Source organism: Rhea americana, unplaced genomic scaffold, assembly GCF_003343005.1.
Source record: "Rhea americana isolate MKP2758 unplaced genomic scaffold, rheAme1 scaffold_450, whole genome shotgun sequence".
Classification (NCBI taxonomy): domain Eukaryota; kingdom Metazoa; phylum Chordata; class Aves; order Rheiformes; family Rheidae; genus Rhea; species Rhea americana.
Genome location: NW_028186591.1, coordinates 52,769 through 80,675, shown reverse-complemented (window position 1 = coordinate 80,675; position 27,907 = coordinate 52,769). Strand labels below are relative to the sequence as shown.

General features: G+C 42.0%; 2 protein-coding genes across 5 annotated transcripts; one reads left to right on the top strand and one right to left on the bottom strand.

Annotated features, from left to right (window-relative positions):
• The first annotated feature begins 69 nt into the window (after window positions 1-69).
• On the top strand, window positions 70-8,372 carry CCNDBP1 (cyclin D1 binding protein 1). Of its 3 annotated transcripts, XM_085316097.1 has the most exons (11): window positions 70-188; window positions 268-327; window positions 950-1,029; window positions 1,753-1,834; window positions 2,271-2,367; window positions 3,545-3,618; window positions 3,926-4,002; window positions 4,422-4,675; window positions 5,075-5,135; window positions 6,038-6,084; window positions 6,476-8,372. In XM_085316097.1, exons 1-11 carry the CDS (start codon window positions 98-100, stop codon window positions 6,582-6,584), a joined length of 1,032 nt encoding a protein of 343 aa, XP_085172223.1. In that variant the 5' UTR covers window positions 70-97; the 3' UTR covers window positions 6,585-8,372. The 3 variants fall into 3 exon arrangements, with proteins under 3 accessions (XP_085172223.1, XP_085172224.1, XP_085172225.1); XM_085316098.1 differs by lacking the exon at window positions 268-327; XM_085316099.1 differs by lacking the exons at window positions 70-188; window positions 268-327 and adding an exon at window positions 455-515.
• Window positions 7,361-17,686, bottom strand: LOC146589527 (protein 4.2-like). Of its 2 annotated transcripts, XM_085316095.1 has the most exons (13): window positions 17,506-17,686; window positions 15,462-15,647; window positions 14,516-14,746; window positions 13,816-13,934; window positions 12,970-13,086; window positions 12,395-12,572; window positions 11,863-12,001; window positions 11,407-11,510; window positions 10,853-11,095; window positions 9,666-9,986; window positions 9,161-9,321; window positions 8,591-8,724; window positions 7,361-7,667 (listed from the first exon to the last, which is right to left on the bottom strand). In XM_085316095.1, exons 1-13 carry the CDS (start codon window positions 17,513-17,515, stop codon window positions 7,517-7,519), a joined length of 2,094 nt encoding a protein of 697 aa, XP_085172221.1. In that variant the 5' UTR covers window positions 17,516-17,686; the 3' UTR covers window positions 7,361-7,516. The 2 variants fall into 2 exon arrangements, with proteins under 2 accessions (XP_085172221.1, XP_085172222.1); XM_085316096.1 differs by lacking the exon at window positions 9,161-9,321.
• Between the last annotated feature and the right edge of the window lie 10,221 nt (window positions 17,687-27,907).

Here is a 27,907-nt window from a genome sequence, read left to right as displayed (position 1 = left end):
GCGCGCCCTGGGTGGGCGTGGTGCGCGCGGGGCCGCCCTTGCCGCCTCGTACCCGGAAGCGGATGTGACGGCCGTGAGGGAGCGCCACTGGGCCGCCATGGAGGCGGCGGGCGCGGGGCCGCGGTTGGCGCGGGAGCCGCTGCGAGACCTGCGGGGCGCGCTGCTCGCGGTGCTGGCGCGGGTCCGAGGTGGGGGCCGGGCGAGGCCGGGGCAGGGGCCGCGCCACGCCGCCTCTGGCCTGGCTGAGGTCTCTTTCTGCCTTTACAGAGGGCGAACCGGGCGAGGGCCGCGAGCCGTTCGAGCCGCCGCGCTTCTGGGACGCGCTCGGTACGGAGCGGGCGGCGGGCGGGCTGGGCTGCTGCACGCGGCAGAGCAGGGCCTGGGCTCTGGCGGGGCGGAGCTGGGTGCTGCGCAGGCACGTTCAGCAGTTTTTGTGGGCAGTGTCAGTGGCGGAGGTGGGACTTTGGTGCTGTTATGCGATATGGCTGTGAGTTACAAGAGAGATCATCAGGAAGGTCTGTGGTCAGGGCTCATGCTCTTGTCCTTAGCTCCATGGTGGTGTTGCTGACAAAGCAGTGGGCAGTATGAAGTAGTTGTCATTACATAGCCTTTTAAAAGCTTGGTTTCTGTTAAAGCCTGCCTGGATGTCCTGGTAAAGGCATCGTGGGCCGGGAGACAAAATGTGATCCTGGATTTCAGAACCAGACRAGTAAAAAAGTAGAAATGAATGGGCAGTTTGGTGTGACACAGCTGCAGTGTGGATTTTTTTTCTTGTGCTGTATGATTTAGCTTGTATTCTTGTCACATTTAGAAATGAGGGACAGTAATCCTGGGGTAGATGTTARGGCTAAGCAGCATCAGAGAAGATATTGCTCATCTAGCTGCTCTGTTCTTCGTTATTTACTTAAGATTCTGACAAATATCTTTTTTCCCATTGGATCATTCCTAGGTCAGACATTCAAAGCAGCATCACAGGAAGCTACAAAGCTGAGTCTGGCATTCTCAAGGCCTCCACTGCCTTCTGCAGAGGTGAGTAAAAGCTTCCCCAGAGTGGGAAACTGCAGCGCATTTGATAAATGTCAGATATCTCCTGGTTCACTCGACTGAAACAGTTGTTGGATTCAGCGCAACCATTCGTGTGGACTGTATGTTGTAGAACATGTAAATCCAGTTCAAGAATTGCCTAAAGAACTAATTTCTAGAAGTTAGGGGAGTATACCAAATAAGTATTTTTATATTCCTTTCTTTAACRTCATTTAACATGTACAGCTGCTTGCAGATGGAGACAGTCCACATTGCCCGATGTGCATCTTAAATCTAGCTAAAAATGAAAGTATTTTTGCTGTTAAGTGAGAGAAGTTTTAACACGCTTGTGTCTGGAAGAGAGAAAAAAATCATAAATTCAGACTAGTGATCTAAGCTACTTCTTGCTCTCTGATGCATGACCATGAGACTARTGGGTGTTTTTGATGACCAAATCATGAGCAAACACATGATGCATACGGTGAGTCTGCAACTATAGTAAATTATTCCGGTCTGCATTTGCAGACTTCAGAGACACTAAAATGCTGGACTTAACGTTGTGCTGTATTCGTTTCTTAGGTAAGTTCACCATTGCTATGCTTCCCTGTAGGGTTTATTTTGTTTTTTTTTCCAAAGTAATCTGGATTTAAGTGATTGCTTGTGAGACTTTCTAAATGGAATGCAGCGGTGCACTTTTCCTGATTAATCCTTTTGCCTGTCTGTTTTCAGGATTGTCAGAAGCTCAGTGAAGATATCCAAAATGCAATTCTTGCAGTTGCCACAGTGTACTACTCTCTCCCTAAAAGTCAAGGTGAGATAGTAACAGCAGGGCAGTGCCAGTTCTTTCATCACTGTATGATGAAACCCAGTAGGGGAGTGCTGGGTGCCCAGTAGGAGACCTGGCATCTACAGGAGAGCAAGTTTTCGTGAGCAGAGAGAGTCCCATTGTCAGCTATTCCATAGACTTGCAGCATGGTTATAAGTGAACCATTCCACTGTCTACTCCTGTGGATATGCAGCTGTGAAAGAGTTATAATTTAGGAAGAGGTATAGTTGATTAAGCATTCGTATTTATAAAACATTGAGATTTTTGCCTAAAGTTCTTTTGAAATCCGAACAAACATCACTTCCTTCAAAGTGCCTGTGTCTTTATATATAACGTGCATCTGCATGAATGGATCTGCCTGTGCGTTCATTATTGGCAATTGGTTTCTGTCATTGCTGTCTCTTTTCTCAATCTCAACCAGGTACTACTCTTCGGAAGATGGTACGAGATGCAACTACTGAAGTAGTAGAAGGAATGATCCAGCTCACAGAAACAATTCTCAGTACTTCGTTGGAGAGGTTGTACTTTTCCAGAAAGAAGAAAGAAAATGTTACAAGTACCCTTGTCAGGGAGCAGCAAGTGCAGGCTGCTCCCAAAGGGAAGTGGGGAGCCAGGAGCCGACCATGGTTATAAGGCAGGCAGAGGCAGCACCCTCACCAGTAAGGGCCCAGTCTCACAGTATCTGAGTGAGCAGAGCAGACGTGGTGAAGGTAGCCATGTTCATTTGAGAGTTTAGATCATCAGACAAGTCTATAGCAACAAGGTACATTTGAGATCAAGCTGGAAAGTCAAGCCAGCAAGTCAGAGTCAGATCCTGAGACAGTAACCAGGGTTAGACACAGATCAGTGTCCAGTTGGGTCAGTGGTGAATTGGGCCCAGGGTCAAGCCAGAAAGTCAAGTCGGTGGGTCAGAATCAGGGTTGAAATTGAGGAGGTATGAAACTGGGTGCAGACATAGCTACTATACAGCTGTGATGTAGCACAGACAGGGCTCAGCCAGAGAACCTCAGCTTAAAAGCATCTTCTAGGGCAAGGAGGGACTCGGCCTTGCTTATAACTTTCTTCACAAGAGCTATTATTGACAAAAGAACTGACCTTGGACTTAGCCATCTAAACTCTTTAACTGAGCCAGCTAAAGTCCTAGGAGGGTGGAATCCATTCAAGGCCTGACAGTACTCAGTAACTGAGTGAGGTATCTTTTTGTACAGAGAGAACAGATTTTCATTCTATCTGTGGCAAGGAAAGGAGCTGGGAGCAGGATTCCTGTGAAGGTGCTGGGGTACTGTTTGCACTGGTGGGCAGTGCTCGCCCTTGGCGTGGACTGTCCTACACAATGGTTGCTTGACTTTCTGAAGCTAGTTATTGGAACACTATGCTGCCTGGGAAATACTGTTGAACCTGTTTTCAGTAATTACAGACCACTGCCCTTAGGCAGAGGTCAACATTCTCTGATACAGACTACTGATTTAGATAGATCCTGGAAGATATGTAAGCACAGACACCTTGAGAGGCTTCTGTGGAGATTCCTGCTTCTTTTTCCAAATAGTAATTAAACTCAGAAGGAACCAGCACCTGTTGCTTTGCACAGGTGCAGGATACTAATGATCAGCTGCTCAGTGACTGCAGAAAAGAAAAATACAATTTAGCAGAGCAGTGTTACTGATTCTAACTCTGAATGGTTCTGGTTTGTTTCAGCTTGTCTCAGGAACAGCTTATATCAACTGGTAGCGTGTGGGAGGCATGTGAGCAAGCATCCAATCTGCCACGAGGTGAGTACTATGTATGTGAAAAGAAAAATGGATTAGGATATGGGGTTTTGGAATATCAATAGCCCGTTGTGAGGAATATTGTAGCTAGCACCATGGAGACTTGCTCATTTTGCAGAAGTGTAGTATTTTTTGAAGCTTGGAAGCCAGGTCAGGTTCTTCTCATGGCAACAACATAGCTCTGAGCTCTGCAAAAATGATCCAAAAATGTTTGGTCTCAAGATCTAATGATCTCAAACCTAGGTGAGTGTTGTTGAGAATTGATTTAAATTAGTATTGTGTCAGATTTTTCTTCCTTTTGTTTTTGCAGACAACCAGGCAGCAGTTGTGTCAGCTCTAGCTGCATGTCTAGGTGTGGTCAGGGATGCCCTGGAAGAGATGGAACACGTAAGGAATGCCCTAAGCCCTTGAAAAACCTGTGGTGACAGGTTGCAGTGATACAAAGATAGTTTTAGAGAGGCTATGATTTGAATTGAATCAAACTAGATTATTGCATTGCTTGGATCTTAATGAGTTTTTAAACCCAAGTCTGATCCTGCTACCTTAAATATGGTTTTTGTATGGCTGATATAAGAATGGGACTATCTGCCCAATTCTTGCTGCTCACTGTTGAATTGGAGCAGGGGGGGTGTTTTTTCTTAAACTAGTCTCATTAGGATTGACAAAATTGGGCAACTGAGATGCTAGTTCAAGAGAAATTCTTCCATAAATTATTTATAGATTTCTAGATAATGTTTTCCCTTTTTTGATGAATACTCTTGAAATGGATGGTAGGCCCTGAGTTTTCAATGCATCTGTGTTCTCAGGCTCTGGTGGAAGGGCAAGACCCCTACAGTGACATCATGGAAGATGAGGAGCTGGGCTTTCGGGGCAACAGAGATACCTACTGGTCAGAAGCTGACCGGAAACTGCTGGGACCCTGCATGGGATTAATGAAGGCTTCCAAAGCTTGCCTGAAGAAGGTTTTGGGTGTAGTGAAGGCTCATGGAAAAGCTGATTCTTCAGAACAGATTGCTCAGCTGGATGACCTTGCAGACATCGGTAATGAGATCAGTCCAAGGTAAGCAGGTCTCTCTCCTTGTTGTTTTCTGCTCCAGAGTAGTCGCATATTTCCTAAGGTCTGGAGAGTGGATCAGGAAAATCTATATGATGTTGAATCTGTGAGCTAGTGGTGGAAGCTGCTGTGTTTGAAGATGCTATTATGGCACGGGCTGCTGAGAGATTACGAAAGGAACTTGTTCTGCACCTTGAGGTAGTTCTTTGGCTGTGAGTGGGGATAAGGTGGGAGTGGGCACTGAAGGCTGAGAAAGCAGCGAAAAGCATCCCGTTCATTTAATGGATGTCTCATTGTCATGCTCTGCAGTGCTAGGGTTGGTGTAGGCTTTGACCAAGGATCTATGAGTTGTGCTATCAGGGATATTTATTTATTCARTGGTGACTCCCCTCTCTTCTATTCTAGTGTTGATGAGCTGGCACTGAGCATGTATCCACCTATGAACCAGCTGGCTGTGCGACTCAATGTAAGTATCTGCAGCCTGCATGCAAATTTACTTGGCTGTAGGAAGGAGAGAAAATTGAATTGGAGGGATTTTGCATATGGTGGGTACTAGTAACTGGTTCTTAGGGATAGAGTCCCCTTTGATAATTACACATTTATCTTCCTTGAGGTGGAACTATGTTTCTCTCAGGCAGTATCTCAGGCAAGGGGGGTCTAAGGCTGCCAGTGTATTCCATGTCTACTTTCTTCCCTGTGTCAGGAAGATTTACTCAAATGAAGTGATCTAAATTAAAACTGTGAATTATAAATTTTCACGGTGAGCATAATTAAGCACTGGCAGAGGTTGCTCAGAGAAGCATTGGAATCTCCATCTTTGGAGATTTTCAAAACTTGGCAATGCTCTGAGCAACGTGACTAAACCTTGAGGTGGGCCTTACTTTGAGTGGGAGGTTGGACTGGGTGACCCCCAGAGGTCCCTTTCAACCTCAGTTAAGTTAACCTTCCCAGATCTGAGATTCTTTATTCTGACTCTTAGTTCTCGTTTCTTGTACTTGGCCAGTGCATTGATCTTTTGGTACAAAATATTAAACATTGCTTAATATCAAATTACATTGCAAACAGTTACCTGTAATTTCATGTCTTAATTCCAATTACCAATTTCTCGTGTGCTTATCTTTTTGAAAAGAAAGCATTTTAAAATATGGGGTTTTTTTAATGTCATTTTTTTAAAAATTGTCCTAGCCAGCAGTAGGTTGGGAGACACTCCCAGCATGGCAATGTTAGCTTCCTCTTGCATCAGTCTGTGGCATTTTTATTCATTCTTGGCTGAATTGAGCACTCCTGCGTGCCTCTTTCTTTTCTGATACTGCTGGGCCCCTTCTTCCCGTGTATGGTTCACTTCATTTTGCTTTTGTTTCTTTCTAGGCTGCTAAATTGACGTCAGTATTAAAGAAAGTCTTAGAAATTACAAAGTGAGTATGAGTTACAGTTTGCAAGTGTTATGTTCCCTGATGTGAAAGTTGATATCATTCTGCTTCTTGTCAAGGATGACTCATTTCTAAATAGTAAATGCTTGTATTTTGGCATGTTATCTGTAAGCAGAGGGATGGGAATAGGAGGAGGATGGTAGGAAAGAAAGTGGTCCATGTTGAAGACAAGAGTTTCAGGGTTTGATATTAGAGACGTGGATGTGGCTTCTTCCTTGCTCAAAGCACTTTGTGAGGCTACAGCAGTATTGTTTTATTGCTGTTGTAATTCAGCACTTCACAACAGCCGTGTGGTTTTGGGGGGGTTCTGTAGTCTACAGGTGCAGATATAAGGCACTGAGGAGGCTTTCCTAATGTATTTCCTCAACTTTCGCAGGACAAGCCATGTATGTCTGCCGTCAGAGGAGGGCTGGGTGCAGTTTCTCACTGGTGCAGTAGATCACAACATGGACAAAATCAAGAACTTCACACAGGGTGAACTTTAGCCCTCCTACATCAACATGTGTTGTGCCACTGGCTCTGGCATATGCTTTCCCAGTAAATCTGTCTGGCCATTCTCTAGCTATAGGAGAATGATGAGGACAGTTCTTTTAAGGGATAACTTTACTGTCTCTTGGCAGAAGATTCCTAAGTTTTCCAAGGGAGAAGTCACCCTTTGCTATTGCAAAAACTGTTACTTTTGTTTGGACTCCGTGAATGATGCAGTGCTGCATCTTAATGCTGTGAATGTGCCCCATTCTTCAATGTTACAGCTACTATGGGGTACAAAGAGCAATAAAATGTTAGATTTGCATGGGTGGCTTTATCTGTTTTCATGTGGCAGGATATACACAGAAGGAATGACTCTTGCTTCTTTTACAAGCCACCAAATGAACCATTAAAGTAAATGCAGCAATGTTCCTGCTTCCTTTCAAACTTTAGGGAAGAATGAATGATCTCTCTTTTATTCGCTGAGAAAGCAGTAGAAAATATTATTTACTGCTTTGCCAACTTCACGGACCTGTAGAGGTGAGTGCATCTCTAGAAAAATGCAACATCTATCATCACCTTAAAGTTCTAAGTTAAGCTTTTTTGCCATGGATAGGAGAAGAATTGGCTAAGCAGTGGTAGGTTCAGCAAGTATGCATGGTGAGAAACACAGTATCTGCTTAAACATTTTGCCTATCTTTGTCACAGAAAGGTTCAACTTAGAAGACCTGAGAGCAGACATAGTGGCAGATGAGACAGAGTTGAGTTTGAACAAAATAATTAAAGTCAAACATGATTTTAAGTATGACTTTAATTAAACTGTTAACATTTATGCTTGTCTACATTCTAGTAAGTTTCTTTTATGGAGAGAGCCTACCTTATGTTCATGGCACAGATTGTGACCACCCCTTTTGAAAAGGGGATAGCAGGACCTGTTCTGAGTTGAGTGTCAGGCAGCTACAATGTTGAAACTTTTGTAGCTCTTCAAGTTCTGGAGTTGAATGCAGTCCAGACATGCAGTGAGTCTTCTGGGCCCTGCCTGGGTGGGGGTGAACGGGATATGAAGCTTTTGAATGCTTGTAGGCTGCACAGAGCCCAGCCTGGAAGGCAAGGAAGGGAGATGATAAAAGAAGTGTAGCTCTTCATATTTCTAGTTCCCAGGGCCTGGGAGATGCATTTGCTAGACAAGAGTGTGATGCAACACCCCCCCCCCCAAAAAACAAACAAACAAACAAACAAACAAACAAAAAACCTGTCATTTAAGCAACCACTTTGGAATTCTGATCTGATAGCATTTTGGGAGGGAATTGTGGCAGGAGGGTTGAGCTCCACATGGAGACACCTAGGGTTATTTTGTTTCACTACAGTTTCTGGAGAGAAATGTTGCTTTTTCATGTGGAGAAGAGCATGCCTCTTTTGGTGAGTTTTGGCTAAGTCAGATTTGCCTGGTTCTCCAGCAGAGAAAGGGGGGAGATGGCTAAAACCATAGCCAGGGACTGTTCGTGTTGCTGGCTGTGGGTACTGGGTGGAAATGTATGTATGTCACAGTATGGTTTTACCTTACTTAAAGATGTTCAGGTGGCTAGAGAAACAGCAAATAATTTCTGAATTGTATGGCTTAGTTCAGTGGTCTGTAACTATCTTATTTAATGTGCATATACGCCTAGTTCTTAGTGTCATGGTACTTTGTTGTTATGCTTTATGTTGGCAGGGGGCTTCCCTTCTGCTGTCTAGGACTTAGGGGCTGGAGTTTTCACAAATGTCGTACTAGCTTCAACGTCTGTATTAAACATCTGTTTAAAGTTCTGGTCTCTGCCTTTTCTCTTTTTCAGTGTGACTGAAATATCCTGCATTATCTGTAAGTAATGAAGGGAGTGCCTGTGGCTATTAGCTATAGCGGTCTCTTCCTGCCTCCTTGTTGGCTGTTTATTTTGGGGGACAACCTTTCCTGTACAGGGGTTTCTAGCCACTATTGTGTCTATTTTTCCCTTTATCATTCTTAGGTCAGTCAGTTGACACTCACCTGTACTTCCTCTCTCTGTAAATGAGCCCTCGTCCTGCAACCAGAATGACACACTTCTCCAGATGTTCGGTGAGAGAGTTCAGGAAACTGATCTCTGCTGTGGTTGGCTGGTACTGTATTATGTTTTCTGGAACCTGTTAGAGAAGGGAATGAGTCAGAGCTGAGAGAAGGAAAGAGAAACTTCTGGGATTTAAAAGGAGAGAAGTGCTTTTTTTGTGGCAAAGGTCTCAGCCTGCGCTGCTGGTGACCAAAAGAGGTAAAGTCCAGATTACTGTCTTCTGAATTACGATTCTCTCCTGTGGTTTCCTACTGCAGCCTCAGACTTCCAGACTGGGGAGTGAATTAAGAATCACCAAAGTTTCCCTATACTCACACATGAACAAGCTAGAAGTGGGAGCACTGTATGCAACAGTGCATCCTAACGCATCTCTTCCCAAACTGGTAACTTAGCACTTTGAAAGAAAACAACATGAGGACAGCCACCTCTCTGCTCAGCCCAGCAGATTTTTTTTTTCTTTATGGAAGCTGTTTTCTTGCTGCTGCTGTAACAGAATGACAGATTGATCTAACCTCAATAGTGAGAGGGGGGTTGCAAATGCTGATCTCTTCCTGGGCAAAGTATATATAGAAGGAGTCTTCATCTCTCAGCATGGCAGTCAGCCTAAGCAGATGGCTCTCTCCCACGTCTTTTCTGTACTGTGAGTAAGGCACAGAGACCTGCAGTGTGTTAGCTGTAATAAAGAGTAGTGAGATACAGATGACAATGCAAGTGATGGTATGTTCAGCCTAGTCTTAGCCTGCATAGCTCCCCAAAACCTTTTTAATAGTCAATATTGTACCAAAACTGCTGCAGCCATTTAAATGTTAAGTGTTTCCAACTGGATATGTAAATTCAAAATCTTTAAGGTGTTCAGACTGCATGCRCTGCAGTACTGTTTTCCTCTGCCAAGGTGATTTGAATCACTGGCAACCAGTTATCTAGCCAGCCTTTTGTAAGCTTATGGCTAAGTGCATTTTTCCTTGACTGAGAGGACTTTATATACTTTTCTGGCTGTTCATTCAATAGAGTCCTTACCTTCTTTGCTTTTGAGGATAAAATTAAACTTTTCCTTCCAAAGCTGGGTAATGGGTACACCATTATAATATACAGATTGGACCCCGAGTACCAGGTGCACAGCTTTTTCTCCACCACTGTGGTTAAACACTTTAATGGAAAGTGGGACATCCTGTCCCAGTAGCAGAGAATTCTCAGATTGGAGGTCGAYAAAAAGGTTAACTGGCTCCTCAAGGGCAGTAGGAATGGAACTAAATTCTGTTTTGCTGTTGCTGCAAGTTTTCTCAGTTTTCTGTATCTTTTTATAGGCTTTCTCAAGTGCCTCTTTTTCTTGAAGAGAACCTATGACAAAAAAAGGGAGCACGCAACATGTTAGTATTCTTTCCTTTTTACTGGTGTAAAGAGCTGAATGCAGAAAGATGGCAGTGAATTATCCTGGCAGTGTTGTACACAACGGTTTCTAAGAGATCAGATAGTTATGCCATTGGGTTTCTGGTTGTAGCWCTTTAAGGATTTAAGGATTTTGGCTGACTGGACATCTGGATTTGCCTGAAAAATTCTAACTTGGGAAGATTTGTAATATTTTTTTGAAGCAGTTTGCTGCTAACATCTATCAGAATAAAAGGGACAGCTGGAAATTGTAATAACTTAAGATGCTACAGCAAGCTTTGCCAGAATTCATTGCTTGAGCAGTATTATGTTCTCCTGTGATGGAAGGAAACACTATATCGTAGGCTATGATGAGATGGTAGAGTTGGATSTGGAGAGCAGGCCTCAGTAATAGATTCTGATGGGGGAGTAACTTTTTGAGAGGRATTTGGATAATATCTGGGAGCAGAGCATTCCTTTTCAGAGAGCTGGAATCTGAAATAAAGGTACTGGGAGGTGAGTGTAAAGAACTCTTACTCTGCAGATAACAGAAATCAGGAGAGAAGGTTTTGCCAAACAGGGAAGTGCCTGGTGGATAAAAAGCCTCTCGTGACCTACTAGAGAGCTGGWTACCGTAATTAAGGAGGACAAAAATTGGGGTTATGATCTGTGCTTTCATTCTGCAAGCAGCAAGAGTAAGGTGTTCCTTTGTCATTCAGGAAGGGGAAATAATGAGAAGTGGATGGAGTTGATGCTCTGATACAGGCTTGCATTATTGTCCCTGCCTTTTCACTTTTAACTCTGGTGGGGATGTGTTCAGCCTCTTGCCCACCCTGTACCTTCAGGATGCTTGTAGTTGTGTGTGATATCCTCACAGCGTTCACTGCCTACACTCTTGGTGCTGATGTTATTGCCAGTGTACTTTGTGCAACCGAGAGCTGGCTTGAGGATGTTACTTGCTTTGTGTATCCAGACCTGGCGCTTAGCATTTATGGCAGCAAAGAAGTAGCAGACATCATAATCCACTTCTGTGTCCCCTTCCTTGATGGCTTGAACAGGGGCTGGCCCGCAGAAGGATGCACCTGACAAGAAAAAGTAGTCAAGTTAGAATCATATGGCTTACCAACTAGGCCCATGCTATAAACGTAGGCCCATACTGGGAGTGTAGAAGTATCTAGGTTAGGAGGACATCAGGGAGCTGTGCTGTGATGGAGCCCTTAGGGCTCCCCAGGCTGTCCAAACTGAACAGATCAATGATGATTAATTGCTCAAAAGTACATAGGATGAGTCCCTGTCTTTTTATGCATCCTCCCACAGGTATTTGGAGAAGGGAAGGATATTGAATTACTTTATTCCACTCTTCTTTCCCTCAAGTCTAGCTTTGATACATTACCTGTACTCTTCTCCTGGCAGGTGGCATCCAGTGCCTGCCACCCGCTGTACTCTGGTAGCAAGTCCCTTCGAACTATCCAGCATTCATTCCAAACATGGAAGGTCCTGTGAGAGACACCATCACCAGCTTATACTGAGGATTGAGCTGAATCACTGTCAGTTAATACTTCTTTTAAAGAGCTCAGTGCACACTGGGGAGGCTAAAGGCCATGTTTTTTGACACAAATAGAGTTTCTGCAGCTGGACTGGGCAATTATTCTTTCTTTATGAACCCTAGGAATAGGGCATTCTTGAATTTTTATTGCTGGGATTTCTCAAGAACAGATCAGGTAGACTGGCTCCCAGCTGTGCTGTCTCCCACCCATCTCCCTGCAACTGTTTGCCTTTTTCCCTTCTCCACTTCCTAAACCCAGAGATTGTCTCAAACTCTTGCTTGGCCCATGCCATGTTTTCTCACCAGACACGGGCACTCTTCTCGTGCATCAACAGTGTCCCATCTTCATCATAATACTCGTCCACTCTCAGATTGYTGTTAGTGTTGTGAGCCCACGTGAAGCCTGTGACCACCCTGGTGGGAATTCCTAGGCATCTCAGAACTGTGCAGAGGAAAGAGTCGTGAATCAGTTATGCATCCTGCTGTATCTCAGCTGATAAATATAGAGCCTGTTTTGGTACTAGGCGTACTGGAAGTGGCACCAGGCCTGCAGTCTGAGCTTTGCAAGAGGCACTGCCTCTTCAAGAAGGAAGCCGTCACAGGTGCATTTAGTGAATGGTGTGTAGTGACACTCTTATAGCCTAAAGCTAGCAATGCTGAGTATTGATGATGAGTAGAGATTATGGAGGAGACACTGAGGATCTGTCTTTCACCTAAACATTAAAAGTTGTGTCACTGGGATCCTTGTTAATCCAGGAATTTAAGTGTAAGCTAGAGGTTCTGTGGACCAAAGGAGACTTCTCAACACATATAAGTCTCTGAACGACAACTGTACCTGAACACATGACTGCAGCAAACACCCAGCACTGCCCATAATGGACAGGCTTGCACTGCGATGCAGCCCACTGACGGAGGATGGGGCTGCTGCCCAGCCATTTGGAAGGGTGTGTCCCATCATAGTATTCCCCTGTCTTGCATTCTGTCAGGATTCCTCTAAGCTCATCACAGTTCAGCTTCAGGAAAGAAGGAGAGAAAGATAGATTAAGGAATTGCCTCTCTTTAGTAGATAAAACTCATCCCATTTGATGAAGCTACTCTCAATGCAGCTGCAACTAAAAGGATTTTTTTTGTGCAAACATAAAAATTGTGGCTGGGCATAGCGGGTGAGGTCTTCTGTGAGATTTGTTCAGTGAGTGTGCTGTCACTGCTAAGAAACTCCTGCAGCCTTATGTATTTGCTGCATGGGTGACAGGAAGGGCTAGAGATGGGAGATGTTGCTTGGAACAGCATGGGGCTGGCTTAGCTCTTTGGTCAGTGGGTTGCCATAAACTGGGAACGGGGAGACTCTAGCCTTTGCTCTGCATTTGAGTCTTCTCTGCTAGGATCAGGGMTGCTGTCTGCCCTCCTTACCATGGCAGCAACTGTGCGACAGACATAGATAGGGTTCTTGCGCTGGGTGTGATTCTTGTCTTGGTGTTCAGCTACATCCAGCATTGTGAAGCAGATGTCTATAATATCCTTCTCAAACTGAAACAAAAACACATCATCTCAGAAAATCTGGCCTGAATGTTTATTCTCAGGAGTCCTTGCAAGGGGTTATAGCTGTGCAGTTACTTCTCCCTTTTTGCTGATACTCTGGTACAAGTGGGCTGTGGAGGAGAGCTCCAGGCAGAGATCTGGAGGGGGAACACAGCATACTAATTGCAGACCTACAGCTTTAGTGAAGAAAGGTGGGAAATGCCTTAGTATGATGCTGCCTCCCCTAATTGAGGGGAATTCATGCTTTTCTAGAACATTCTCGGGGTTAGCACAGAGGTGATCTGGTGGCGCTGAAGTGGAATGGAAACCAGGCCTCATCACCGACTAGGTCAGATAACCTTGAGCAAGTTGGAAAATCCCCTTGTCCTCACTTTATCTGTAAAATACTATCTCCARACAGTATTCCTGAGCTCTGTAAAGTGCATTTATAACTATTGATGAGGGGGAAGTGTGTAAAGTGCAGATATAAATCAACACCCCCTCTACATAAAGGGCAGCCTGAGAAGGTAGCTAAAATTACATATGCTGGGTTCTGGAGCTTCATATGCAGGTCTCCATTCTTGTACACAGTCTTGTACACAGATAATGAGCGCTGAGGGCAAGTTTTTTTCATCAAAGGCATTGTATGGAAACGAGTAGCACTCTATACACTCAGGAGATCTGCTCTCTTCCTCTGCTTGTGGCTGTAAGAGGTTTGATATGCCTGTGCTCTCTTACCTGACTGAAGTCCCAGGGTTGTGCCAGAATTGCATTTTCAGTCCCTCCGTAGATGATACCATCTTGGTTTAGGATGTACTCCTGCCGCTGTGCTTCATTACCCAAGAACACTTCATCATCTAGATGGGGGTTGGGGGTGGGGAGGAAACAGGAGGAAAGCTTTTCTGGTCTCAGATGCAATTACATCTCTGTTCCATTAGCAGATTTCACTGTGCTTAGGCAGTCCCTATCTGAGGGAAAATGTCACTGATTCTGAATCGGACAGGAAAACTATTTCATTGCAGTTTCTCTCTGTCCAGTCCAAAATGTTCCTCCAGCCCTAGGCTGCTGTGCTAATCAGCTCTTTTACTGTCCTAGCTGTTGACTTCTCTGTACCTAAGAACAATACAGCGGCCTTGATCAGACCAATTATAATTTTGACTCATCTTTAAATCTTTATTTTAGGAAACTGAGATTATCAAACGTTTTTTTACCTTAACAGGAGAACAGGGTGCTGACAAGAGGGCAGGAGTGCTGAGGCAGGCAGTTTTGAGCTGTACTAGGCCCTACCTCTTTCCTGAGGTGCTGTGAGAAGCAGGGCAGAAGTAGAGGGGAACACTAGATGAACTGGCCTCAACGTCTCCCAGCAATGTGCTGGAGCTCAAAGCTGTTTATGTGAAATAACTGATCCCAGCCTGCCTTTACGTTGATGACCACATACCTTGGCACCAGGGATTAAAGAGAAGGGTGAAGCTGCCCAGCAGATGATAAGATTTGGAGGCACGTAAGAGCAAAGCATACTGGCCAATGGCTGCGTTGGCAGGTGTGTTCACAGAGATGGTCCAGGAGCATGAGTCCTGCTCCTCTAGTGCTGCACTCCACTGCTTTTGATCTCCCAGGATGGAGATGGGGAATTCAATCTGGGTTTCATCTGCTTTGGATGGATGGGATCCTGCGGCCAAAGGCATCTGGTTATGTTTACTTCAGACATGCATCCCAACCCCYTGCAAATTGCTGAGACCATATCTAGATCTGGGGCTGTAGCTCTTCTTTTATGTGGGAGACTCTTAATCCTTTAGCAGCTTAATACTGCTGTCTTAGCCCCTAGAGAATCTTCCTGAGGCTTGTGCTGGAGTCAAGCCTGCTTGTTTGAAAGTGGAACGTGTACTTCATAGATTTGTAGAAACCAGGAAGAGCCACAGTGGTGCAGACCTACTGCTCCTGGGAATCAGTATCCTGTGACAAAAGCCACAGCCAAGTGCTCGGATTGTGGTAGAACAAGTTGGGAGCAAATGGTGCTCTGTCTTGAGGGGCCTCACTAGGAAACATTCTGTAACAGAAGACGTCTGTAACAGGATAGCTGAGTTAGAACATTCCTAAACAAAAAGCCAGGAGTGAGAAAAGTCCCTGTGAGACCTCTTGCATCATTGAGCTGTGAACCTGCATTGACTACTGTGCTAGAATGTCTTTTCTAGAAAGACATCTAGTCTTGACCCTGCCTGCCAGTCCCAGCAGCAGGAGACTCTACTATGGTTTAGATAAAGTTCATTTGCCTCACTTCTAAATGTGGACACATCTGTCTGGCTCTAAAGGTGGCTCTCGCCACCAGCTCTGTTCTTCAGGTTGGTGGAGCACTGGAGCTGCAATAGGCACGATAATGGTGTTACCTGTCTGTACTATGAGGAAGGTTCTCTTCAGCTGCTGCAGGTAGTTGTGTATAGGAGCTGTGAAGCTCACAGTGATGCTGAATGGCTGCCCCCGCCTCACCACAAGCCTGTCAGTGCTGATTTCTTTTGTGTGGTGATTATTGTTGTTCACTGCAATCTTGAAATCACATTTTTTGTTGCTCAGACCTGTAGCATGAGAAGAGCAAGTGAGCTTGGGATTTTGTGAGCTGCTCACTCTCTACCCCTGAGCTTCATCGTGAGACACACAACAACAGCTGATGTTTCCACTCAGACATTACCCCCTTCTTCCCCAGTGACTGTAAGGGCCTTCCCTCTAAGCTTGGTTGTTCAGGTGTCAGGTGGCTAATGAGCTGCCTTTGCTTATACCTTAGCATCATTAAGCGAACAAAGGAAATACGCAAAAGCACCTTCTACCCAGCCAAGTACGTAGAACAGATCTGACCGTTCAAATGATACAGAGGTTGTGGTTAGCACTGAGCATGCACTGTAATTACACCTGCAGTCTTACACAGTGCAGTCAAGGGCACCACTAGCATGCAAAGCAGCTTCTTTCCATGGGGAAACATGATTGAATTTGTGCACTGCAGATGAGGTGTTGCACCCGACCAGCCATGTGCATGCAAGGTCTTCCAGCACTTACTGTATTAGGTATGTGTGATATTCACCAAAAAGCAGCAATTGATGTAAATTTCCCAGCTGGAGAAAAAGCAGTGTTGCTGCACAGTTCTGGAGCTATAATGGACTGCAGCAAATCAGATACCAGTCATTCCCTATTTGCATCACATTGGTTGGTAGTCTTGCACCCAGAGATGGTAGAGGCAGAAGAGTTACTCCTATTCCTTCCATCTCCTATGTATATAGCAGCCTCTGTCCAGCACCAGAAGAGAGCAAAAAAGATCGTTCATAATTTCAAGTGACCTATTCTTATCTCCTTTCATGCTCAGTGGCTTTAGCATGATCATATACTTGTATTTGTCTTCTGGTTTGATGTTCTTAATCATTCCAGGTATCTTTCTGACAAGCAGATGACAACCTGTTTTCTTTCAGTCTTGCAATTATCTTGACTTCAGTCATCTCTCCAGCTCCCAACTCATTAGTGAGGTCATTGAGCCTGTGGATTGTAACTGCTGCCCCTTATATGTATATCCTGTCATCTACCTTCCTTCCCTGACCAAGGCTTCTCCCTTTGTTCCAGCCAATAAGTAAAGCAAACAAACAAACAAGCAAAAAAAACCACCACCACCACCACCAMCAACAACAAAAAATCCACAGAACATTCACCTGCTGTATAAAGCCACAGCTGCTACTTTTTGTAATTTTTGGTGGTTTGCTCTCTGCTCTGGCCTAATTTGCCTTGTCGTCTGCATTGATACCTTCTCCCATTACTGCTTGTCCCTTCTGTGTTGGTTATGAGTGTCCCGCTGAACCATGTGCTTCATTGCATTTTTCCCATGTGAATTCTGTCATGCATAGTTTTCCATGACTGATTCTGTTCTGGCTCTCAAGTCCCTTTAGTGCTGTCCCAGGTCACAGCCCTGCACCAGTTTAATCTTTACAGAGCCAACTCTGACCTCCTTTATTTTCTTCTTTCTCTGTGGTGAAAATGTCTATTCTGGCTAACTGCAGTATGGAACCTTGATCTTGTACTTTCTCTACCAGTGAGAACACCTGGTCATCTCCATGGTCCAATTTTGTAGTCTGCCTTACCTCACCCCCTTCCCCATATTAAGGACAACTCGCTTGCCCTTTCTTCCAAACTCTTACAGGTCTGCCTTAGCTGCCTCTTACCACTATTCCCAAACTCTTCTTGGTCACTGAGACCAATTTTTGTTTGTTTCCCCTTTATGAGCAGTCTTCTGCCTGAAATGACCTCCCTCAGCTTAACAGTACTTTCCTGGCCCTGCCCTTTAAGAAGCTCACCTCTTCTACAAGCCCCATGAACAATGCTTTGGGCAGGGACAGTTTTTCTCTTGTACAGACAACTGGCAAATACTTGAGGCTAATCGAGGTGGCTTTTGCTCACCTTGGTCCATGTCTGGTTCACTGGTCCTGTGGAAGTTTTCAGCTTCTGCTCGCCGTCGTGGGCAATGGCTCTTTCCTTCAGCTTTCTCTAAAAATAATCCACTTACAAAGTTGTTTACTCGGTTTCCTTATACAGAGTGGGACATGATGTTGCCACCTCTCCTTCAGCTTATCTTGCTGACCTGCTGTGCAGAATTTGAGAAGGACTCTTATCTCTCAGACCACTTTAAAGAACAGAAGGGCTGACTTTTCCTACCTTCATATGGGGATATGCTRCAGTAGGATGTGAAGCTTTTAAAGCCAGACAGTGACAACTTCTTCAAACAGCTGGGGATCAGCAAGCTCAGAAGAGGAAATGCAAATCTTAACTTGGCTCTAAGCGGTGCATAGAATGTACTTCAAATATTATTGAAGAAGTCAAAAAGCCAATGTATCCACTATCTTTGTGCCTAATTTCAAAGAGTGGAACCACCTCAAAATGAGAAAAGATGTTAAAAGCAACAACTAAAAAGTGTGAAATGTCTGTAGCATAATGCAGACTATTTAAAAACATCAAACCAAAGACTTGGACTAAATACTCTGTGACTCTTGAAGTTACTGTAAAATAAAAGAAAGGTCATTGCATGAATGACTAATTGGTCAAAAGATAAGAAACAAGACAGCAGAAATAAACAGGTTCCACTGTGGAGAGGGTCACGAGTAATTTTGCAGAAATCTATGATCTTTCACAAATTCGTGAATTGTTTTAAAAACCCATAAAAAATGAGGTGGCGAAGCTTGCTCAATTTTTCTGAGTAGTAAAGACGAGGGAGGCAGCTTTGAAGTACTTGTGGAGGAATTTTTGRTTTTGAATGTCTAGGCCATAAAACAGCAAGCAGAGATCAATGTAGACACATGTAAAATAGAAAAAAAGGGACCCTAATCTTACAAAAACCGTGATGCATTCAGTGGAAACTGTAGCCATGCCAGGATGAGATTTTGGATATACTACAAAACCATTGCAAAATCTGATCCAGTGAGCTTGGCATTTTTCTTACTATTTGCATATTAAACTTTACAATTGTGTGCTTCTGTGTGTCAGTTAAGCTAAATGCAAACTTTCTTAGTTTTAGTAATTTACAGCTTTAGTTGTAAAAATTTACTTAGATTGCTTTGATTTTTTTAGTAAGCGAAACTAATGGAGATTACCAGATTTGCAAAAATTAGGAGACAGAATGGAGAAATGGACCAAAAAAAATTATGTGAGATTCGTGTCAACAAATTCTTATATCTCAATTATATATGATTTTAATCTGTATTTTGGACCTCGTTTATATAAATAGAAGTAAAGAGTATATAATCACTGAATCACATTCTTTCAGTGTATTAAATTGTCTAAACATAAGCCCGTTGGTCATTTTCAAAACTCTGTTTTTCTTGTGTAATCAGTCATTCCACGTACACCTTTGTGGAATATGTGTTTAYGTACCTTCTGTCTTGGTTTAAATACAGTCAGGTATTTATCCCATCACCATTCCCTTGTAATGAATGTATATATATTGACAGTGCCATCTCTTGGTCAAATTAGCAACTGCAGTTAGTGATGGCTAAGTTGGATGCACTGCTGAATACTTTGAATAGAGAACTATTTATTGTACCTTTGTATCTTTCATTACACCAAAAAGGAGCTAAAAAAGGAAATCTATTGAAAGTCTAAAATACACAAAAGTCTTCCATACGCAATGCTCAAGTGCTTTTACTACCCTTCCATTTAGTGAAAATGTTAAATTCTGATTTGGATATTTGAGATTTCCCATCTGAGATGTCAAAGAAACAGGAATTGGCCATTACAGAGGTCAAAACACTTCAGGAAGTGCTGAGATCTACTTGAGAATTGCCTCTATTTTTCTCTGGAATGTGAGGTTCTCATATTTTGGTTTCTTTAATTTTTGTCAGTTCATTCATCTGTCAGTTCAAAAACCATTTGTTTCGCAAAACATAAAGGAAAGACCATAACACTGTCTGATGGTACTAAAACGCTGCAGCAACTTCTTTATCTTGCAAATGTAACTGCACTGTCAAAAAGTTGGGTTTGGACTGGTTCAGCTATTTTGTTATATGCAACCAGCAACCTGCATCTCTCTATACAGGCTTACTGAACTTTTAAGTGTGTTGATAGATATTTCCAAAGTATACATAGAAGTATTTTTGTTCCTTAAATTTTGGTGGTGAAAATGTGGTTACAACAATACTGTGGAGTAACATTTCTTCTATACATTTGGTGCAACTGTACTCAGAGTTGTGGATGCATGTTCCCCTCCTGTGTTACTCATTGCCTAGCTTCAGTACAATACTTTCTGCTGACAGTGATACATTCTGTGTCAGGAGGTGGGGAAGTTAGCAGTCTTTCAGATACAATGATAGATGGCTTTACCATGTGGCTTCTCCAGAGGTTTTGCCCTAAGATCCTCCAGCAAAGTTCAGGCTCTTCAGAAGAATATTTTTAGTCTAAACTGCAAAGAGCAAATTCATTAATCTTTTAACTTATTTTATCTTACAGATTTGTTTTAAGGATGGTTATTTCATTTTCTTTTCACATGGTCATTAATTCTGTGTTTCTGGCTCCAAAAAGATAGAACACTTTCAGCAGGAACTACTGACCTTTGCTGGAGCTCCAGGAACAGCATGTGCTACAACATTCTTTTGAAATTGCTGTGTTTAGTTCTCCCCTGGAAAATCAACCCTTCCATTCAGCCTTTCACACTGACCTCTACATTTCAGACTGGTACCAGGTTTATTATTCAGGCTTCCTTTTAGTCAAGCAGTCTAAGCAAGTACCCTACCGCTTGCATTGAGAGCTCATTGAGAGTATTCCAGTCCATCGTATTCCACAACATTGTACAGTACGGTTGCCATCTGTCAACATAATCTGCTTGTGCATTTAACACACGTTAAGTGATGCTTCTGATACGTATCATTACTTGTCAAACTACAGTTTTAGCCAGAGCAGCACTTTGCTTATGCTAATTTCAGCTTCTGAATTCAAAGCTGCAGTATCATTAACACCAGCATTAGCATGTTTAACATTGCGTGCACACAACCTGTGAGACCAGCTGCATGAAATCCCTTCTTTATTGTAATGATTCAGTAACAGTTAATATTCATTCAACCACAATTAACTAAGCCCAAACCTGTACTTGTCTCTAAACTTCAGCAAAAGCATAAGCATGTACAACTTGCCAGACTGGATCAGAACAAAGATTCATCCAATCTGATGTCTTGCCTCTGACGGTACACAACACAAGATGCCTCAGAAGAGTGTGCATGAGCCTGACCCTAGCAAATAAAGCATTATCTCATATTATATGATTTTCAAGATTGACTATCTCAGGATATTCAAGATTTAATTTCACTATGAGAATACTTGTTAATTATAAATATTCTTTGTAGTAGTCCCTTCCTGTGTGCTTTCTGGTCCAACATCTAATTAAGTGGAAATCGTAGAAACACATGGTGCTGTAATCCCAGCTGAGCTGTTTCTTTATGCTGAGATGTCTTTCTTCACTTGATGCAGTTGATGTAAAACTCTGCATAGTGTATAATGGAGATTGCATTTCCACTGTGCATTTACCAAGACGAATTTCACTGATTGTTGTATTGTCACCTGTTTTGCCTTGCCGAGCCTATCTGAAGTTCCTCATAGTTTTTTGGCCCCAAGTAATTTAAATGGCTTTATGTCATGAGTGGATTTTGTACCCTTTTTGCACTCACTTCTTGCATTGCTTCTTCTGAGTGACCCCGTTCAAGTCCTTTGAGAGTCTAGATAAACTCTTGTCACTTTTTGTATCCACTACATCCCTGACATGCTCTCCGAAGTCTAAAATAAAAGTGATGCATAGTATCCTTTGAAGTACCCATCCTGCCCAGATCTTACTGTGTTATTTGGATAGTTTTTTGTGATTCTTGTTGTTTTACAGGTCCAAACATACATCTATAAAATTCTACATTATCCTTATTGTCTTTAAAAATAGAAGCTTTAAATGTTACAATAGCATCGTTAATAACTGGATCTCTTTCTAATGTGGTGATCAAAAATATGGACAGCTATGTTTGCCTTTTTTTGATGTCAGCATTTCCAACTCTGACATGATACATCCATGAATTAGATGTGAGTTTTACTCTTTGGTGGAACTTCTTGTCTCTTTTGAGCAACAAGAAATGTGTGCACTGTGCCTTTTGTTTTATCTTTTGTAGTGAGCAGCATCCTCCACATTCGATACATGAGTATGATAGATGCTGAGTGCTAAAACAATGCACCTTTGGTGACAGGCAAAACATCCCAGTGCTTTGAAACTACCAACTATGGCTATTTCTGATTTTTCCTTTATTTTTATTTATTTTTTTTTTTTAGTGTAAAGGGTAAACATTTAGTTGATTGCCTGAATCAAGGTCCTAGAAGCTTAGATCAAGAGAACGATGTGGTGGGGAGAAACATTCGCCATTCCAGTGACCTTGATGCTAATGTCTTTCAAGACCTAAGTCCTGAAAGTATGACTGGGTCATTTCAGCTAGCACTTGCTTGATATTTTTGAGTGATCAGAATGGAATGAGGGCTGGGTCAGCCTCTGTATTCTCAGTTTTGAACTACATATTTGTAAAGAAAATGCCAGATTTTATTTCACCARCTCCTATTGACTACTGACTAAGGGCTATGTGAAGATTGTAGGTTTGGTAAAGCTATTTAAATCCTGCCTTGGGTACCTAAACATTTTTATCTGTAACAATCACTCTGTTAATTGAACACTTGTCTCGCGTCTGGCACTGGCCAGATCKGTGTATATTTTGATACTGAGACTGAACTGGGTGTGGTTTGTGAGAGCTGACACCCTGACAACTTGCCAATCCCAAATGTTGCAAAGCACAAACTTTAAGGCTGATTTTTCTTTGAATAAGAGGCTTCCTCTAAAAATAGTTAATTCAGATGAAACTATATCTAGCTGTTGTAACAAACAATGTGTCTCAACTGATTTCCTGGATTATATTTTAAAAGAAATACCTAAGAATTTGAATAGCATGGCTATACTATGCATTAAATGTAATAATAGTCTGCATTCTTGCAAAATTGAATGATATTTAGTGAATATAATCACTACCTCAAGGCCTTTTCTGAGGCTTTAGAAAAGAGTGGAATACCCTGGCTTTCCAAACCCATGCAAGACTTAATTAATGGGCACAAAGCTACATATTCCCCTCTCCTTTGCCTGGAGAAATCTGAATTCCTATGCGTGTGTGTCTGTGTGTATATGTGTTTGCCCTTTGCAGTTTTCATTCCGGTCTCTCTGGGCTGACTAGTTCTGACAAGCTTTAGAATCCCTTGTAAGGATATATGTGGGTGGCAAAACATTGTAATCGATGTAATAAAACTGGAGTTCACATGTTTTGAAAATTTTGCTGGCTTTAAGTCAAAGAAATTTAAATGAGATCTCAGATTAATCTGTATCACAGAGTCAGTCTGACACGTTATTTCTGGRGGCAGTTGAAACTGCATTCCTTTGCAGTGCTAGATGGTGCCAGGAGGAAAGGGGCAAATTGTCTCTTAGAAACATTCAAGTCTCTGCTATTTTGGTTTGTTAAACTCTCCAAGGCATGCACACACTGCTGGRATTTAGATACCAGTGCCATAATGTCTTCCTCACAGGGGAAGATGATGACCTACTTAAGCAGCTTTGTGGAATGAGGATGTATGACTGTTAATTGTGAATTTGCATACATAGTTCCGGTCATATGTCATGTCCTGAGCCTTCTCCTCTGATCTGCTTTCTGAGCATTTCTGGAAGTATTACCAAGTATCTGACTTTTAGACAGAAAAATCAATCTTATTTTTCTATCTGCTTGGTGATATATGYATACGAGGAAACAGAGGTGGAACTTTTTCTGACATAAATTGCAAGGGTGGATACAGTAGTTTTACAAAAGATACAGATGAAGAGTTGGATGAAGTGTTTGATATTTTACAGCAAGTATAGATAGGTAAAAACCTTGAAGGTAGTACCAGTATAGTAGAAAAATACATGTCATAGGCTGCTGTTTCTAAAGTAGTTTCTTATGCAAATTCGGCTGATTCTCCACATTTTATCGCAAGAATTTTCTGATTGGAGCCAAGTAAAAGCACCCAACCCCTCTCCCCAGCCCCATCCTCCCAAATTTTATCAAAGTGCATTATTCTAAAATAATTAGAATCAAGGCATTAACTGATTACCTTTGKTTGGTTATGGCTTCTGATCACTACTATGCTCTGTTAGTCCTAGAATGCATTTGGACTAACAGGGGATGAGATTACAAAGCTAGGGAGCATTCTAAAACGGGACACTACACAAATTCATTTTTTCTTTGGGAAATTGCTCATGTTTAGGCTAGCAAACCTTTTATAAATGCTCCAAAGCAATCTCTGCAGTTCCTTCTAAATAAGATACAGTACAAACTACATTTTGGGGTCCCTTGGTCTGAACAAATAGGCTAGTTCAGTCAGCTCTTCCTGTAGTAAGTCTTCCAAATTGGTACCTTTACCTTGTCTGTCATGTATATTTAAAATGCAATAAAACATTGCAGTCATTCCAGTTGGACTTACATACTTGTGCTGAGCTGTGCTCAAGTTAGAGAAAATATTTTAGTAATAGAAAATATTTATGTCATTTCTGTCAACAGAGCAGTGTAGGTATGAATTTTGGCTTTGTCTGAAACTTCTTCCAGAGCTATTTGGCAAAACTGAGGTCCTAAGTTGGCAGAATGTTGGGAAATTTAGTTATTCATTATATCAGCTCATTAAAACTAGTAAACCAGAGTACAAACCTTTTCTTACTGCCTCTTTTAAAAGAGTGCAGTGTATATCTGTAAAGATTATATTATCTTTGAAGAACCTAGGAATTATATTTTTGCATATGTGATTGACATGGGAAGGAGACTTTAGCATGAGAGGCTTAAGATCTGGACAAAGCAGTATGCTGTTCCTGGAAGAGAGAAGACTGAATTTGAGGATTAGCAGGCCTTCTGAATAGTGAATGGGGTTGTGTAGGCTGTTCCAGAGAGAGGGAACTCTGTAGTAGGAGGCATGAAGGTAAACAAGGGGAGTGTAAACAGGTGAAGTGGAGTGTCAGGAGAGGAGAGCAACAGGTGACCATGGTCTGTGGGAGACAGAGAGGGTTCACAGAATGAAGACATCTTGTAATGTCAACAGGTAGGTCCCTAAGAGATATGTTTGCTTTTTGAAAGTGGAGATGGTCCTTACTTTTCTGTTAGTAATTACTTTAACTGTCTGTTGCCTTAGGGTATAGACTGAACTTTAAAATGAGAGCCCCTAGGCCTAACAAGCCCACAGACTCAAGGCAATGAATCCTGAATGATAGGCTCAACAAGATTTAAATGATTCAATAATTAGCTGTCTAGGAAGCTGCAGGATACAGGTGGTTTTGGAGCTGGAGTAACCTGTATGGTGAGTGCTATGGGGGAATTACCTGTACTTGTGATAAATGTAAAGTTGTCTCCAGACTGTACATTTGTTTGGAAGTTCAGGGTGATATTAAAGACCTGTCCTCTCCTCAAAATTGCTTCTGTGCTGCTATAGTCAGAGGTGTGGTGTGCAGCTTTCTTCAACTTGGATTGCCAATTGACCTTTGCTGTTTTGGGGGCTAGAAAGATAAAAGGAAAGTTAATCAGCAGTTTTGTTATTTTAAACTTGTTCATCTTGTCTGCTTATTTAATGTTAGTCATCTTATTACGTTTAACTAGTTTTCCATACACATTCTAGGAAAATACAGAAAAATCCACTGTTAAAATGTTATTTAAAAAAAACTGCAATAACAAGCTAGTAAAATTCCTTTTCTGCAGATATCTATCAGAGGTAGAAAAAACCTCCCCATTCAGAGAATTTCTCTCTTGCACAAATTCATATTTAAAAACAATTTTATTTTTTAAGTTTGAAGAGATGATTTTGTTCTATGTTCCTGCTCCTTTTATGGGGCATCTGTAGTTCCCAAAATGCTTTACAGATGTACAAAAACAAATATCAAGATTCTCATGAGTCAGTGCCTGCCTGATCCTGGAAACACTGTGAGAGAGATGATGAATAGAAAGGCACTATTTTCAGTGTCAGTCTTTCAAGTTGACTTGTCATGTATCTTTTATTTTACAGTCTTGTTGCTTGCAGCTGGGTGTTATTTCACACTCTGGAGAAAAATAGCTATAGGAAAACAGATGGTAGGATTAAGAGAGGAGTACCCTGAGGCAGTGCTATGGGTTGCTCTATTGCATCAGGATAGATTACTCTCTGTATTTAAAATAGGACACAGAAGTACAGATTGCAAAAGCTTTCAACCTATCTTGTTCTGTGACCAATACAAAAAGAATGGGGGGAGGGGGAACAAGAGGGAAAAAAAATGGATCCATCYATGAACACACGTGTGTTTGAGAGGTGCCCTTCCCCTGTTAAGATGTCACAGAGGAATAAAAATAAAAATACAGCATGTCTAGAGTTTAGTAGCAGCTGAACTATGGTTTTGAGGATACTGGTGGAACTGTGACATTTAAGGACCTAATAAATGTTTGTAAGACTTTCAGAGAAAAATGTCAGCAATAAAGACAAAATGTAGAACAGAACAAGAGGGAATACCTGGAGAAGCAGGAAAGAGTAAAGAAGGCAGTAGGTACCACTGGTTAGCTCTAAGAATTTGCTGTGTTCATATTTTGACTTCCCTTTGTACAAAATCAATGATTACAAAGGTGTTTTTAGTGAATAGTCCAAGAGATTTCCAAAAGTAGTTTACATATGAGGCCAAAGCACAGCAAAGTTTAATGTCAGGTTTTTACCATATGTAGTTCAAACTTCTCCTTCCTTTTCTGCTGCTCTTTATAGTTTCATTTCTAATCTTGTCACTATTTTCTTTCTTTTTCTGCTTTCAGTATCTGTCTTCTGGAAAAACTTTTTCAGTAATCCTTTACGCTCTTGAGTGTACAATTGGACAGACTCCCCCCCCCCCAAAAAAAAAAAAAAAAGTGAGGTAAGTGATTATCTTTTAATGAGTAGACTTTGGGAGCACACTTGTAAGTGAAGTCTGCAAAATCAGGGGTTACTTCTAAAAATGCTAACCATTATGCACACAAGATTCTTGTTAGAGGTAACAAGCAACAGAAAGCTGTAGCTATGACAGAAAAAATACTGAGGTTAGAGTGTAAATAGACTCTGTGTGTGTGTGTGTGAATTATTTGACGTGCCTAACTGTAGATCTCTCTAGTTAGAGTGGGAGTAAGAACACGTGCAGTGCTATACATAGATATCATTTGGATTGTACTTCTACTGAGGASCACACAGGCTAATACAATAACTTTGTCGGGAGTGGACACGGGAGTCCAGAGGCTTCCAGGTGACCTGTCCAAGCCATTCATAATTTCAATACCAGAGAGGGCGTAGAATCTGGACTTTCTATGTGGCAGTTTGATGCTCAAATCACTAGTCAACAGTGTTACTTTGGTCGCTACAAAAGCACTGTACAGAATAGGTTGGTAATGGATTTGATAGAGAATCTTTTATTTGCTCTCTTTCAATAACAGAAAAAATAGATTTTCAAGACCCATGAGATAAGGCAAGAAAATCAATTCTACTAGACTAGCCCATGAATGCATTTAATCTAAAAAGAGCTAGTTTTCCAAGACCAATTTGGTGTAATTTATCCTGTTTCCTCAGCAAATATCACTTACCTGAGTGATGTCTGGAGCAATCAAGCTATGTTTTTAACTTACCAGCCATAAGGTGTCTTTCTTCTACTCACAAGCACGGAAAAGTTCAGGTTATGGACATGGAGTCCTCTTCCACCGACATAAATAATGAAAGGCTTAAGACTCTTTGACTCCACTAAATAAGCTAGAATTTATACTGGCTGGGCATGACCTGTGGTTCCTAGGTACTGTTGTTGTAGTAATGTCCTACGTAAGCATCCTACTAAAAACTACTTTAACTGCACAATCTTTAAKTTAATCAGGCTTATTTAAGACTGGTGAATGGCTGAGAAATGGTGATAAACATTATCCTGGTATCTCAATTACAGAGAGAGGAGAACATCCCAGATTAGATCTAATGAAGGAAATATGATCTTTAAGTAGACAGAAGAAATTTCATTTTGGATAATACAGTTCATTTTCAATTTGGGTTTTTGAAAACTGTATGTACAAAAACAGGGCAGGTACAGGCAAATATCCTATAAATATTCTTCAACTTGGGTATATGAGAAGTGGAGTAATCTAAGTAGACTTGTAATACATTAGTGTTACTGTCACTCAGTAGCATTGTGACTTTGCATGGCACAGTCCACACAAATAAAGACAGGCCTGCCTGAAAATCTTTCATGTAACTGCATGATTTTTTTCTCCCTTGG